At 38.6% G+C, this 14951-nt stretch overlaps 2 protein-coding genes across 4 annotated transcripts; both read left to right on the forward strand.

Annotated features, from left to right (window-relative positions):
* The first annotated feature begins 137 nt into the window (after nt 1-137).
* Nucleotides 138-3737, forward strand: LOC113116622 (G patch domain-containing protein 4-like). Of its 3 annotated transcripts, none has more exons than XM_026284870.1 (8): nt 138-251; nt 425-525; nt 667-740; nt 1080-1172; nt 1568-1678; nt 1772-1884; nt 2122-2172; nt 2533-3737. In XM_026284870.1, the coding sequence occupies exons 2-8, from the start codon at nt 447-449 to the stop codon at nt 3389-3391; spliced, it is 1380 nt and encodes a 459-aa protein (XP_026140655.1). In that variant the 5' UTR covers nt 138-251; nt 425-446; the 3' UTR covers nt 3392-3737. The 3 variants fall into 3 exon arrangements, with proteins under 3 accessions (XP_026140655.1, XP_026140656.1, XP_026140654.1); XM_026284871.1 differs by having other exon boundaries at nt 192-281; XM_026284869.1 differs by having other exon boundaries at nt 202-525.
* Nucleotides 3738-4847: 1110 nt separating this feature from the next.
* nes (nestin) lies at nt 4848-11456 on the forward strand. Its single transcript, XM_026284873.1, has 4 exons — nt 4848-5813; nt 6134-6258; nt 7195-7268; nt 8146-11456. Exons 1-4 carry the CDS (start codon nt 5001-5003, stop codon nt 10986-10988), a joined length of 3855 nt encoding a protein of 1284 aa, XP_026140658.1. The 5' UTR covers nt 4848-5000; the 3' UTR covers nt 10989-11456.
* The last annotated feature ends 3495 nt before the right edge of the window (nt 11457-14951 follow it).

The following is a 14951-nucleotide window of genomic DNA, read 5'->3' on the forward strand; positions in this document are numbered from 1 at the left end:
ACATATACAAATGTTCACTGATCATTTTTATTAAAAAACTTAAATCTGTTATGGGTTCTGTTTTAATTTATTGCTTCCGATTATCTGTATAATTATTAGCTATTTTACATGAATATATACGTTAATATTTGTGTGTGTAAGGGCGAGAGAGATGAAAACGCGTTTCGTTAAGAGCGCTGCTGCTGACTCTATTCGCCTTCCATAGTTGCATACCTAGCCGGTGGCATGTCTGCTCTCTTGCTGAACGCGTGGTAGGGACTGTTTCCTATTTTCTTTTTTCGGTACGAGCCTAAAATTATTTATAGCGTGTTATCGGATTCATAGTTCTTTGACAGATTAAGAAATTATTTTGTATTAACGCATTTTTAAAACGGCTATGTGAAGTCGGCAGATCCTTGTTTTACTAACTGCTTCACATGTGCAGATTCTGAGAAGTTATTCTGGAAATGGCAGAAATTGAACAAGAAAGGAGTAAAGGACTAAAATTCGCCGAGGAGCAGCTTCTGCGACACGGCTGGGAAAAAGGTCAAATCAGTTTTATACATCACAAACCCTGTTTGTGTTGCTGTGTAAACTCCGTTTCGTATCTTTCATATAGATATAAACAGTTCTCCTGACACATGTCAAGTCTGTATGGTGATGCTAATATTTAGACTTGTGTTGTAGGTAAAGGTCTGGGAAGATCGGAGAATGGCATTTCAGAAGCTATTAAAGTCAAAATTAAATGTGGTAAAGGAGGGGTGAGTAGAGAACATCTTTTTGTTTTTCGATAATTGCATTGAATACAGCATGTTGTCAGCTGACACCATGGAAATGAAGTTTGTTTATAAACATTTATTGTTATGTATAATAGTGATGCTTCACCATCATTTTCCTAACTTATGACACTTTCCTAATGCCAGATTAAAAACAAACAAACAGTATGTATCATAATTATACATGAATTAGAAATACTGTCAAAAACCGATTGCGTTAAGTGTAGCATATCTCAATACAGGTCAATAGTTTTACAAATGTAACTTTTGACATTTTAAGTTACCACATTATATTTGTATTTATTGTGTACTGTTTGTATTCAGATGGGCCATAAGGAAGGTGAGCAGTTCAGCTTCCACTGGTGGGACCATGTTTTTAACAAAGCCTCGTCAGGTCTGGTTGTGGAATCAGGGCAGGTGAGTAATATGAAGAGGATTTAAATAAATTTTTACTCTAAAATCATCTCTTTCCTGTAGCTATTATTCTTTTTTTTTTTGTTATACATTCTGAATCACATTTTGCAAGTATATCACAGTTCAGTTTTATGTGTAACCTTTATTTTATTGACATTTATTAATTTAGCAGACACTTATCCAAAGTCACTTACAAATAAAAAACTTAAGCAATTTGTTACAAAGCCAACAATATTCACAAAATAGACTGCAGGGGTGAAATGCAGAAAAGAAGAGTCTTTTTGTAGTTTGTCTGTGATTTGAAGACAATCTGAAAAAAAAAGTAAATAAAAAAATTATTGCAACCTTGTGTGTGAATGAGTGTGTTTGTGTTTTTGGCTCATCTGGTGTTTGTTTAGAATGGTGCGGTGGTGAAGAAGTCAGATGACGGTAACGATGAATTGATCTCCAACAAGAAGCCACGCAAGGCTCAGCAAGCCAAGTCCATGCTCTATGGATGCTTTGTCAAGGTACCTATAATAAATGAAAAAGAAAAAAAAAACAGCAGTGATTTAGTATTTGGATTACGCAGTTGTTGTAAAGTTGTCTTTCATTGTTCTTAGTCCGCTACGCTGCTGTCAGGTGAGGAAAGGCCAGAAAAAACCTCTGATTCAGATGACAGCAGCAGCAGTTCTGATGATGAGGACCAGAAACTGGACCTTTCTAGCACGACGAAGTATGAGCTGCCAATTTGACAAAATTCTGACACATTCCTTATAGTTTATATATCGAATATTTTATTCTTTTTTTGTTGTTATATACTATCATAGTAGAATATTCTGCACTAAACATGCACTATCAAATGTTCCTTACTATGGCATGCAAAAACAATAAAGATTATTTTAAAATGTGTTATATCTGAAGATCAGTTGTGCTCAGGCCATCTCAACTCTGTATTTCTGTCTCTGTTAAGACTATCAGATGCAGATCTGCTCAAAGCTTGCGGAGGACGAACAGCGCACAAGTAAGCTCTGATCTCTTCATGTTTGCACTGTGTTGTATCCCAATCTGTTTTATCCTTGCATCAATTCATGTTCGTCAAACTGGTTTAAATTGGAATACTGAAACTTCTAGCATTTACCCATTTCCATCATCACATTTGAGCAGGACATGAATCATAGATAGCATAATATTATCAAAGCAGTGTTAGTAATATTGTAAATAACCTAAATTAGTGATTTATTTGTATATTATTCTTTATTTTAGTATTTAAATTAATACAAAGGCAAAATGTATATATTTATTTATTTGTGTGTGTATATAGATTTATATATGCCAGTTTTGTTGGTTACTTATATACATATTTGTTTTATTGTGAGAATAGAGGAGCCAGACATGGACTCACTATGAGTGCCAAACTGGCCCGGCTTGAGCAGCAGGAACAAGAGTTCATGAACAAGTATGGTAAGAAGAACCACACCGCTGAAACATCCACAAGCAGCACCGATTGTCTAAATCTTGAGGGACGTCCAGATATGAATGAGAAAATAAAACGCAAGAAATCAACAAGGCAGGAGGAACCATCAGAGAATAACATCCATGAAGATAAGACGACAACCCGCATCCTTTCAAGTAATGATACTGAGGACTGCAAACCCAAAAAGAGGATGGTCTTTAATGGTGCTTCCGTGAACAGTGATATGATCGCAGATACAGAGCCAAAGAAGAAGAAAAAGAGAAATCGCAAAGAAAAAGAAGCACCTGAGGATAGTGTTAATGGAGACTGCAGCGAGGCATTCACACACACATCAGAGGAGCGAGACACACACCTGCCAGTGGATGAACGTATGCACAAGAAGAAGAAAAATAAGAAACGGTCTAAGGTGGATGAGACGGCTGACACTGATGACATCAGTGGGGATGCCACGGACACACATAACAAACAGCCACAGGAGGACAGTATTGAGCACCGACAAGCCTCTGACAGTGCCTCCACAAAGAAAAAGAAGAAAAAGAAATCCTCTGCGGTGCACTACGAAGATGTGGAGAACTCATATACTGCGATGACAGGAACAGAGGACACTAGCAACGAAGCAAAGATAATGGACACACAAACTGAAGAACAGGAGGACGACAGGAAGAAAAACAAAAAAAAGAGGCAAAGCAAAAATCAGGAGGTGGTAGAAAATGTGCAGTTTCAGGAGCCTGTGCCAAAGAAAAAGAAAAAAAAGAGCAAAGAGTGAACTCGCATGCTGCTGTAACTCACTGCAAACACAAGCTGATCAGAATCTGAGCTGCTGATGAAGTGCAAGGATCAATTCTCCAGTATCAGACTGTTAGCTGTTCAGATCACACTCGTATTTAATCTTACAAGTCATGGTCGATTTTTAAAACTTGAGAACCATGGGTGACATGAAATGTTTTTAATGGACTGATTTGTGAGACATCTGTGTTATGCATATTAAATAGCAGATCCACAATGACAAAAAAATGAACCGTGAACAGTTTGAAGTGATTTGTGTGAAACTTACAATTTCTAACAAATCAAACTTCAAATGCATTGGAAAATAAAGGTATTCTTGATATGGTTGTCTCTTGTTTTGTCTTCTGCTAATGTTGGGTTTGGTTTGGACTTGAAGGAAGTTTGGTTAAGACATCCACTTCGCAGATCCATCTATTGTACATGTGACATCTTTCTGATATCCAGCTTTTCAGTGTGTTTTTGCTGCTCATAGACAGAATGCAGTCCATGTATCCTCCTGAAGGGCCACTGATCCGGAATCTGAAAAGAAAAATATGGAAAGCATCAGTAGTTGCTTTTAAATGGTAACTGATTTACTGTTGTGTTTTTTTTTTTTTCATGGTTTATCAAAAGGAAAATGCTTCCAATTAAAAAGGAAACTATCAGTTAACTCTTCTGTTGTCATATTTTAGACGTACCCTCTCTCAAGTTTGGCGCCTGTGGTCCAGACCCAAGCTGTTTCTGACTTTTCAGAGAGTCCAGTCTAGTACCAATGATACTCAACACAATATGTTGTGGGGCGCTGATTGATAAATTCCTGAATTTGCATAGTATGAGAAAAGTGAAGAGATACATAAAAGATACATATATATATATATACACATATATATATATACATACATATATATACCCACATATATATATATAAATAATTTTTTTTACAGTTCATTAAACAAAATAGTTTCTGTGATAAAATGTCAATGTTTAGTAAAAATAATGAGAGTAGTCCTCTATACAGTTATGAGAGTAGTTACCTCCTCACTATAGATCATTTTCATCCTGCCATACATCCTGGTGTTCAGAGCTCTATTATGGCTGATGTATTGTCACCATCTTGCCACAAGAGGGGGCAGTAATTAATGTGACAAAATGTAGGAAACATCAAGAATTACGATGATTATTCAGCCAAAAATGAAAATTCAGTTATTATTTACCCTCATGTTGTTCCAAACAGACAGTTTCAGTCAACAACACTCTTTTTACTGTATAGAAAAAAAAGATGCACTGAAAGTGAATGCTGACTGAAAGTCCAAACATTCTGGCTAATAATCCAGCAGCAGTAGAGTTAACTCCCCAAATTACATCACTCTTGCATTCTGTCCATCCATCCACCCCTCCTCCTTAACTCCTTCGCCCTCCCCCTTCTCATTGTCTATGAAAAGGAGGGTCTTTCTCTCCCCTGTCCATTCAGCCACTGGGCACTGGGACTGTGGTCCAGACCTCACCCTCAAGCCTGTCATTATAATAACTCAGCAGCCACAAAGACCTCCAGCCATTCACAGCCTCTGTGCACAGTTCTAGTGAGACTTAACACTTTCCACCACTCTAAGATGGAGCTTTTGGGTGCCCGACTGCCCTTCACCCAGTTTCAGGAGGAAAAGTACCAGATGCTGGAGCTGAACCAGCGTCTTGAATCATACTTAGGCCGCGTGAAGCTTCTGGAGGAGGAAAACAAGCTACTGCATGAGGAGATCCACACTCTCAAGAGCAGCAGGGAACCAGCAGGCCAGCGCAAAGCTCAAGAGGAGGCTCTCAGCCAGGCCAGGAGGATGCTGGAGGAGGCCTGGAGGAAGAAAGACCATGTGGAACTGGAAGTCGAGAACTTGATGGAGGATATAGAGGTGGTGAGTATTCAAAGACAGAAGGCAAAGAACGCTCAGGCTGAGGCACAGAGAAAACTCATGGAGAGCAGGAAGGAGCTTGAAGAGGAGCGTAGAGCTCAGATTTGGCTAAGAGAGAAGGTTGGCCAACTTGAGAAAGACCTCCTGCTACAGATGCAAGTCCACCAGGAGAACATGGAAACCATGCAGGCCTCTCTGAAACAGACAAAACAAGTCTTGATGGCCCCACAGCACACTCAGACTGCCAGCATCCCAGACCTGGGACAAGAGTACAGCCACAGAGCAACTCAAGCATGGCAGGAGGCAACCAACAACTATCAGAGACTGGTTGGACGTCTTGAGGAAAGTCTGAACCAGGCCAAAGCTAACATGACAAAGATTCATCAAGAAAAGAGAGAAAACCAGCATCAAGTCCAGCATCTGGCAAAGGAGCTCGAGAGCACTAAGACTAAGAGGCAGATGTTGGAGAAAAACTTAGTGCAGCAGAAAGAAGAGCATAAACAGGAGCTTCAACATTTTCAGGTAATAGTTTAAACTTATGGACTTCTGTCTTCATTTACTCGCTCTAACCTTTATGATATTTTGAGAAATGTTTCATCTGGTTTAGTCCATACGATGGAAATTGTTGGGGTCCAAAACAACACTGGACCCCGCTTTTGTTTCAGGGATAAAAAGTACTGAGACATTTTTCTACAGAAGACAGAAGTCCATAAAGGTTTGGAACAGGACACATGTATTTAACTGGGTTCTTTTCATTTTGTGAAATTTCTATTGCAATTTTCCACATATTCTTCACTTTAATATATATTTCTGAAGAAAAAATGTCTCATATCTTTGCACAGGCTCAAGTAGATGCTCTGGAGATGGAGAAGGACAGCCTGGGGCAGCAGATAGACAGCCTAATGGTGGACAGACAAAACTTGCTGCAGGTCAAGATGTCTCTTGGGCTGGAGGTGGCCACATACAGGTACCTGTCTTCAAAATCATCATCAACACCAGCAAAATACAACCTCTCTTTATTAAGAACTTCAGAACCATCTTTACATGATGTAAAATATGCATAGCTATTTCCCTTTCCTCTCTAAATGGGATTCCCCACATTGTGGGATTTGCAGTTTATGGAGGACAAACTAATATGATCATGCATCAGTGGCTCTAAAAAGCATCTCAGACACCCTGAGAGGGGCAACTTTAGATCAGTCAAGCAGAATGGACCCTCTCCAATTTCCCACCCGGCACTGACCCTGATCCATCTGCTTGGAGGAGGGGCAGTGAAACAGGGGGGTGGGCAATTCATTCAATAACTTCCTTCAGATCTGACCGATTTATGTCTGTCGAGAGCACACTGAAATTAATTTTGACCAAGCGTTTTAGCTGTCACTTTTTTCATGGTCCTTCATATCATGAAGTTGCATTGCATTCGATGCACAGGTACTGGATGGGGATGGGACAGGGGTTTTAAATATGTGAGGTTATTAACCATTTTTTATTTCATATGGTTACAATATGATAAGCCTATCTCTTTAAAGTCTTTTCAAGTTTTTGAATACATTTTTTTGTAATAAAAAAATAAAAATCCACTTTGTTTTTAAAAATATGATTGTGTGATGATTTTTGTAAATGAAATTACATGCATTTGGCAGGCTAACTGTTACATTGTGTATGTATGTAAATTAGTTTGTAAATTCCAACCCTTGCGATTGTTCAGTGCTGCATGCAGGAGGTAGATGAACTGATGTCAAACCAAATCCTGCAATGACAAATCTGACATACTATTTGCATAACAACAGAACTAATAAGCACAAGAATGCAGCTCAAGAACCCGACTCCATCTCATTAAACCCACCCCTCACATTAAAGAAATTGCTGTGATGCTGACAAATGTTCTGTTGCTTCTTTCCAGAGCTTTGCTGGACAGCGAGGGGCTGAGAACTGACAGACCAACAACAAAAAAGACCAGCTCTGCTTTCTTTTTAGGTAACATAAAAAAAAAAAGAATTTATTTTATTATTGTTATTATTGTTTTTACTAAATAGTGACATCTATTTAGGCAATGGGAAGCAATGGGAACAAAATTCAGCCTATACAGATTTTTCATCTGAACAGATCTCCTTTCCCTAAATACTGCTGTGCTCCGGGCTGGTTAAATGATTAGTACTTTGTGACACTGCATGGTGAGGTATCTGTCTAAGCCTGTAAGACTAGCTTCCTGTGCTAGTCCCAAAGGTCACTGTAGCAGATGGCTCCACTTTCCAGTAATGTAGTCATGGAAAAGCATAATGAAGATCAATACATCTCCATTACGGCTCATTCACAGTATACGACTAGTGTGTATTCTGATAACTCCATTGGGAAGCAGATCAGGGGTCTATGTCTGTATGTTTCATACTATCTCCATCTATCTCTTTAGCCTGGGGCTTTATCCATCAACCACATTTTTTCTAATAGCATAATAGCTATCAGGGCATGGGACTTCAGCCATTTTTTTTTTAAGCATTAAGAACAGTTTTTTTAAGTGTATTAAAAGCTTACAGCACAAGCAGTGTAGTCAGAAATTGTGAAACTATGACTCTAAAGAGTTGGTTCAAGCACATACATTATACAACAAACTATGAGACAAACTGAATTTGTTACATTGTTTTATATTCAAAACAATATATATTTATATTTCACATATTTTCACCCTCTCTTTTAGATACCCATAAAACTGAAGATGCAATATAATTATTTAAAACTCTAAGCATATTTGGGATTCAGAAATTGATCTGATGATCTACCAAAGGTAGATTTGAACAGATAGGTCCCTGTCTGTGTAACAGAGCCTGCCTCACTATCTTCTTGTTTCTTGTTACAGATGTGCTCTCAAAACCCACTGGGACCCACCCAGCCTCACAGACCACTGCTGCTTCCTGCCATGTCAGCAATGCTGTGCCTACAAGTCACAGATCAATCACCTCCTCTCGCACTCTGCTGACTAGTGTGACTCCATCATGGACCCCGACTCGAGGGACTCCACAAAAAACACCAACCAGAGCCTCAGTGACAGTAAAGGCAGAGGTTCATATCCCAGAGGAGACTGAGAACGCCGCTGAGAAGTCTGTGGATCAATTGCAGCAAGAGAGGGCCCATGTAGACCTGGCCCTTGCAACAACTCTTACCAAAACCGCTGCAGAACCAAAACCAGAGCTCAAACCAGAAGATATTGAGATTCAAGAGGAGGACGAATCAAAACAGTTCCAGGAAGATCAGGTGGTTGAATCTGAAACTGTTGCATCGGCATCAGTAAGTGTGTCAGCTGACCAACTAATTAACTTGACCCAAACTCCAGAAATAGAAAGCTGGGCTGGTCCATTCGCAGATCCTGCAGGGGTTTCAGAAGAAGGGAAGGATGAGGACACTGAAGTATCTGTTGAAATGGCTCGGATCTCACACGCACCTAAGGTTGCTTGGGAAGAAAATAAAACCGTAGCAGAGGACGAAAAAGATGATGCCTCTGAGATGGATGTAAGATCAGAGAACATCAGTGAAAGCCACACAGATGCATATGGAGATGATGAGAATGATAATGATACATTAAAATCTAGCCATATCAGTGCAGACACCAGTAAACTGGGTTCATCGTTCCTCGAGCAAGGAACTTTAGATTTGGTGCGTGATTTTGGCTATCATGACGATTTAATGAGGGTAGATGAACAGGACAATGTCAGCAATATTAGTGAGGAGGTAACAGAGCAAATGGACAGTGAAACTGAGGCAGCGATTGATTCCATCAATAAGGGCGACAAACAGGAAGAAACTGAAGAAGAGAATGAAACAAAAGTGATGAGCCCTGACTCTAAGGTGGAAGCAGAGGACGAAATGAACATTAACACTAACATGAAGGATAAAACAGATGAAAATGTGACTGAAATAGAAGAAGAAGAGATAGAAGTGATTAAGAGTGACATTTCGGTGCAGGGTGAAGGTGTAGATCATCAGGAGACTTTAGAGAAAACTGTAACACCAACTGAACCCCATCCATATCCGACAGTAAATGAGGAAGATCCTTTACCTGAGGAATCTGTGGAAGAAGAAGAGAACCAAGGTGAAGACGATGACTCCCCAAACATATCAGCCTCGTGCAGAACCGATCCTGGCGAGTGTGACAGCTACAGTCAGGAGAACACGCTAGCAGACACTCGGCCCTTGATTCATTATAAGAGTGACGAGGAAACAGATGGGAAAGTGCAAGCCTCGCACCTCATGGGTGAGACCAGTGACAGTGAGGAGGAGAAAGAAAGAATGGAAGGCAGCCTCTGGAATCAGAGTGCCTCCAAACGCTTCAACACCATGGAGGATCTCACAGAAGAACCAGACATGGAGGTCACTGGAGAGATGGTGACAGAAGATGTTGTTTCTAAAGAAGAAGCACTAGATGGTGACAAGGCATGCCTGATGCCTCAAAGTGACTCGGAAGTCCATGAGGGTTTGGACATGGTGGAGAAAGAAAGTGCAAGAATTGAGCTCAAGGGAAACCTGGAAGACGATAGTGATGTTATGACAGAGATGAGGAAAGATGAAGATCATAATGTCAAGGTTTATGAGCAACCACAACTGACTGAGAACCAGCATATACACACCGAACAACCTGAGGATGAAAAAGTCCATTCATATGAAAGTCAAGAACAAGTTGATATGGACAATCCGATCTCATTCCCTGAATCCCAGCAGCTTAAAAACTCCTTTGAAACTCAATCAACTCTGAGCATGTTCCAAGATACAGCTGCAACCAAAGAACCAGAAGATCTTCTGGAAGTTTCCATGCACACCAACAAGGATCTCACAGACAGTCACTCTTTGGAGAGTGAAATAAACAGTCAACCATACAACATGACATCAGACATTCCCAACTCAGACCAGGAAGAGGGCAAGAGCTCAGAAGACGAGTCTCCAAATGCCAGCCAGTGCTTTCAGAAAACAAGCCTTTTAGCAGCGGCTGGTATTAATGAGCAGCCATTAACCTTTACTAATGGAGTCACAGAGGCTGATTCTGCGTCTGACATCATCAGTTTGCCTGAAGAAGTGCTCAGCGAGGAGAAGAACACTGAAGAACCTAAAGCCCCTCAGATTGATGACTGGGAGAATTCAAACATCTGGGGCAAAAGCGCAAATGCTCCAGATGCAGCTGAGATCACACACGCATCAAGTATGGATGAAAACACAGGCATTTCCCCACTAAACGAGAATTTAGAAAATCCAAATAAAATGCCAAGTTTAGCGGAAAACATCTTTGGAGAATTTGAAGAACATCTCGAAAAGACAGTGGAGAGCTTTTCAGAAAAAGTGCAGACTGTGATGGATTTCGAGAGCAGCAATTCAGGAGAGGAGGAGGAATTTAAGTTAAAGGAAAAGAAAGGTGAGATTCATAGCTTTTTCAGCACTAGCATGAAGGAAGGTTTCTGGAGTGAGGGGAAAACGGAGATGGCAGCTACTTATGACCCCGGCAAGACTGAAGACTTACACCAGACTGTGGTCTTTGGAGAGGAGTGGAGAGATATGGAGGGAATGCCAACAGCACATGGAAATCCTAAAGAAAAGATGGGCATCCTCAGAGGCCAGGATGAGACGCATAAAGATGAACAGCCAGCGCAAGCCAAGATGGTGCTATCTGATGACTCTGTTGATGAGGGGGATTCCTGGTCCTCTGGCGATGAATAACAGCTTTGTCCAATGGTGTTTTAGACCATTTAAGACTAAACCAAAAACATAAAAATGTAGGGATGTCATTTAAATAGATGAACAGATATATAACTGAGCCAAATTGAAAATGTATGGTAGAACACAGCAACAAAAACACCTTCATACGTTCAAAGAAATTAAACTAGACAAGATTGCTCAACGCAGTGTGTGTAATTGTACAATGTGATCTCGGTTATGTGAGTTAACAGCCTGGCATAATGTGCCAGCTGTCGACTCGGGATAAGAAAGCGTTGTACTCCATGACATGAAAGATTCTTAAAGATTTACTATCAAGCTTTACTTCATGCTTGTTGTTTCTGTACTAATTAGACCAGCTTTTCAATTACCTTCACCTGTCAGTGTTAAAAATAAAATACCTCCGTGTATTTTGCACTGACATATGTTACAATGGAAAAACAATTTAATAAAAATTCAAATAGCAAATAACATGAGTTGGTGTTATCTTTTATCCTCATTTTTAAATGTACAATTTTAATCAACAGTTGCATGACCACACAACATTTGACACTTTTTTTTTTCTTTGGTGTAAAGATAGATTGAAAGTTCTAGGTTTTGATTGATAAAGTTCTCCGTTTTATTCATCCACACATTTCAGTTTCAGTGAATCATAACTCCAGTTGAACAGGCTGGATCATAAATCACGCTGGGATTTGCAGCCAAGCGCTGGTAACCACACAATACTGGTCTGAGAGAAAGAGGCCACACTAGAAGGAGAAAAAGAATAAGGAACAATGAATAATAGATGACATCACCTCCTCATTTCCCTCTGTATGCACACTGGCTCTCTGGTGCCACTGATGGGGGGTGCAATGGGACAATGACGGCTACAAAAACATCAGCACTTTAACCAGCACCACTGAACATGCAGTCAGATAGAAAATGATGGCATAACATCCTGTATAAAATCAAATAAAAGTTAAACCTTCTATTCTTAGTCCAATCAAACAGCTAGTCAGATGACCACAAGCAGGATTTACAGGGTCTTTTGAGAGCTAAAACAAAAGTGAGTCAGGGCAGCAGCTGGGAGGTCAGATGCTTCAACACCTGTTTGATGTGGAAGAGGATGCCACACAATCGCCCCTGATGCAACAGCCTGCAAATCCATAACCAGCTTACTGAGGTGAAGATCTGATCCTGTTGAAATGACAAAGGTTGTTATTTAAATCTGATCTGGATGGCATTCAGGAGTGTCACTGTATAAGAGCTATGTGAGTGGAATGACCACAGAATCCCGAGACCATGGCGCTACAAATAAGTCTGAAATGTGTTCAGAGGCTGAGCGACCTTCAGCTCTCTCTCTCTCTGCTTTCTTTACCATCTGCCTTTCTTATTGATTATTATTGATTATCAATGTCAGATAGTGCGTGACTGAGTGTTTTAAAGATTAGACAAGACCCCTCATTCATCCTCATGCTTTTAACTTCCACATTCTAATGCAAATGCGTGACAAATCATTACTAATACTTGTTCATGCTGTTGTCTCCTCTACCAAGAATGATGTCATTAATGAACTTTGGTTAGCTCAAGTATTACAGAACAGGATTTACTGTAATGTGAAATCGAGTAAACAGGAAAACCTATGAAATGTTTACCTGTAAAAGCTCCATTAGGAAAACAAAAACAAAGAAATTTTTTTTTATGATCTTAATAATCTGTCATTTTTTTATGTCGTGAGGAAAACTGAAATAAATTTGGTAAAGAAACTTTTTTTTTTTTTTCGTCAATTTGACAATTACATCGATAAAGCATGAAATTCTGAAGAAGACGACTGAAATAATATTTTTGGTAAGTATTTTTAGTATAGGGAACAATTCTCACTATTGCTGTAACTACTGTTTTTTATTAGCATGCCAAACATATAGGCTGTTTATCAGTACTTATAAAGCACATATACTGCATGATCATATTGTACATCCCCCTAATTCTATCTAATATCTAAACTTAACAACTACCTTAACTTTTAAATATCAGCAAATAAGCAGTTTATTGAGGCAAAAGTTTGGTTTGTTAATAGCAAGAATTGAACCTTAAAATACAGTGTTACCATATTTTCTTCAATAATCTTACAGAGCTAGCAAATAAATTTAAGTAAAAAATTGTGATGTTGCCATAAAACAAACCTAAATAATATAATTAGGCCTGTTTCAAAATTGTGGGTTTAATATTTTGAATCCATATAATAAATGTATAAAGGCAAACAAATGACCCCTATAAATACAAAATTGACATAGAAATATATTAATTTAAATATATAATAGAAAACCAACTAGAAATGAACCAATAAGCTGGTAGCAATTTGTTTTTTATATTTAAATCTAGAAAACTAAAAATGTATCCCACTGCCTGAGGGAAGCGAATACCAGCTGATTATGAAGACAAAGATATTAATCAAACATCTGAGGAATGATTTTGTATATTTTACAATGATGTCTCATTGCATTGAGAGATTTCACATTGCCAATCTGTGCTATATGCAGCCACATTTGTCTCTTTTGATGAGTAATTCTAGTGGGGTCTGTTTAAGCAATGTTCATTTGTTGGCTTGTTTCATTTCTCAATCCTCAGACGAACAGTAGCCTGCTGGAGAGCTGAATCAACTGTTAGAGAAATAATACAATGAAACTATTGTAGAGCCCAATTACTCTTTCAATCAATACATAAATTGACATTTATGTTGTTAAGGATGACAATGGGTTTTCTGAGTGCATTAGGAAAAATAGGTTGGCTTTGTCATCCAACAAGATGGGACCTGTAACAAACAGATGCTCAATGGTTGCACCAGATGCCACATCTAAATCAGCTGACGCTTTGCTCAGATGAACAGAATGTCATTGAGGAATGGTCTGAATTCACTGCCTGTTCCTCCAAAAGACACATGCACAAGACACACTCACACTCAAGGTCAAGTCACTGTGCCTGAATCACCGTGATCTGTCAATTAACTATTTGTGGTTTTTATTTCCAGCAAAAAACCAAGTGTCTCTATAAGGGGAAACACATTCATAATTAGATCACACCCAAAGTTTTATCTCAAAGTCTTAAAAATTTTGGTTTAAATAAACCTGGGTTAAAATGAACTTGGGTTTTCTCTGAACAAGCACTTATGTGTATTATAAAACTAGGTACACTACAAAACTGAATCAATGAAAGGATTGAAAGGATTTTAAATTGAGAATAGTAACAGCAGTGTTGATGTGAAGCGAAAGACTGACATCTAGTGGACAGATATGAAAACGCAACAGCGCATTTTAATTGGAAAGACCCTTTTTCAAAATAAAAGTCCAGAACGGTCCTCAAGTTTCAAAAATTATGTTAAAACTATTTAAATAAAATTTCTAATGTTACAGAAAAAAACCGTTTCAAATAAATACTTAGAAGTTTGTATTCATAAAAAAAAATCATGAGGAAAACATATTAAACTGTTGTCAACTTTGAAAATGAGACTGAAGACTGGAGTAATGGCTGATGAAAATTCAGGAATAAATTACATTTTAAAATATATTAAAACTTTTTGAAGACTTTTTAAAAAATTTCACATTACTATTGTTATTGTATTTTTGAATAGTTCAACGTAGCCTTGGTTAGTGAAAGTGGTTTCTTAAAAGCTTTATTAAAGGTTGTTTGAAAGATATCTACTTGCTTTCTTGCTACTTCATGATTAAAAACTATTTTTTTTTTTTGTAATTTGCATGTAACTTTAGATAAAAGTGTCTAAACCACTGCAGTACAATTCTCTAGCCTCTCTAGGTCGTTCATTATCAAAACATTTTTAAACATTTGCATTTGGACAACTATAAAACAGTCATTTTATAATATGTTCTTTATGTAGTGTACCCACATGAATATGTAAATATACATCTAATGAGTGAACAGACAAGACAAACCACAAAGAAACTTGTAAAAGATAGACTCACACTTCTG

Source organism: Carassius auratus, chromosome 16 (genome assembly GCF_003368295.1).
Source record: "Carassius auratus strain Wakin chromosome 16, ASM336829v1, whole genome shotgun sequence".
Classification (NCBI taxonomy): domain Eukaryota; kingdom Metazoa; phylum Chordata; class Actinopteri; order Cypriniformes; family Cyprinidae; genus Carassius; species Carassius auratus.

Excerpts from the sequence above, each read along its gene's own strand:
- LOC113116622 (XM_026284870.1), top strand. The coding sequence starts at position 447 with ATGGCAGAAATTGAACAAGAAAGGAGTAAAGGACTAAAATTCGCCGAG. Across the intron at positions 526-666 it reads GCGACACGGCTGGGAAAAAG|GTAAAGGTCTGGGAAGATCG; the intron begins GTCAAATCAGTT and ends CTTGTGTTGTAG. Across the intron at positions 1,173-1,567 it reads TGGTTGTGGAATCAGGGCAG|AATGGTGCGGTGGTGAAGAA; the intron begins GTGAGTAATATG and ends GTGTTTGTTTAG.
- nes (XM_026284873.1), top strand. The coding sequence starts at position 5,001 with ATGGAGCTTTTGGGTGCCCGACTGCCCTTCACCCAGTTTCAGGAGGAA. Across the intron at positions 6,259-7,194 it reads CTGGAGGTGGCCACATACAG|AGCTTTGCTGGACAGCGAGG; the intron begins GTACCTGTCTTC and ends GCTTCTTTCCAG. Across the intron at positions 7,269-8,145 it reads CAGCTCTGCTTTCTTTTTAG|ATGTGCTCTCAAAACCCACT; the intron begins GTAACATAAAAA and ends TTCTTGTTACAG.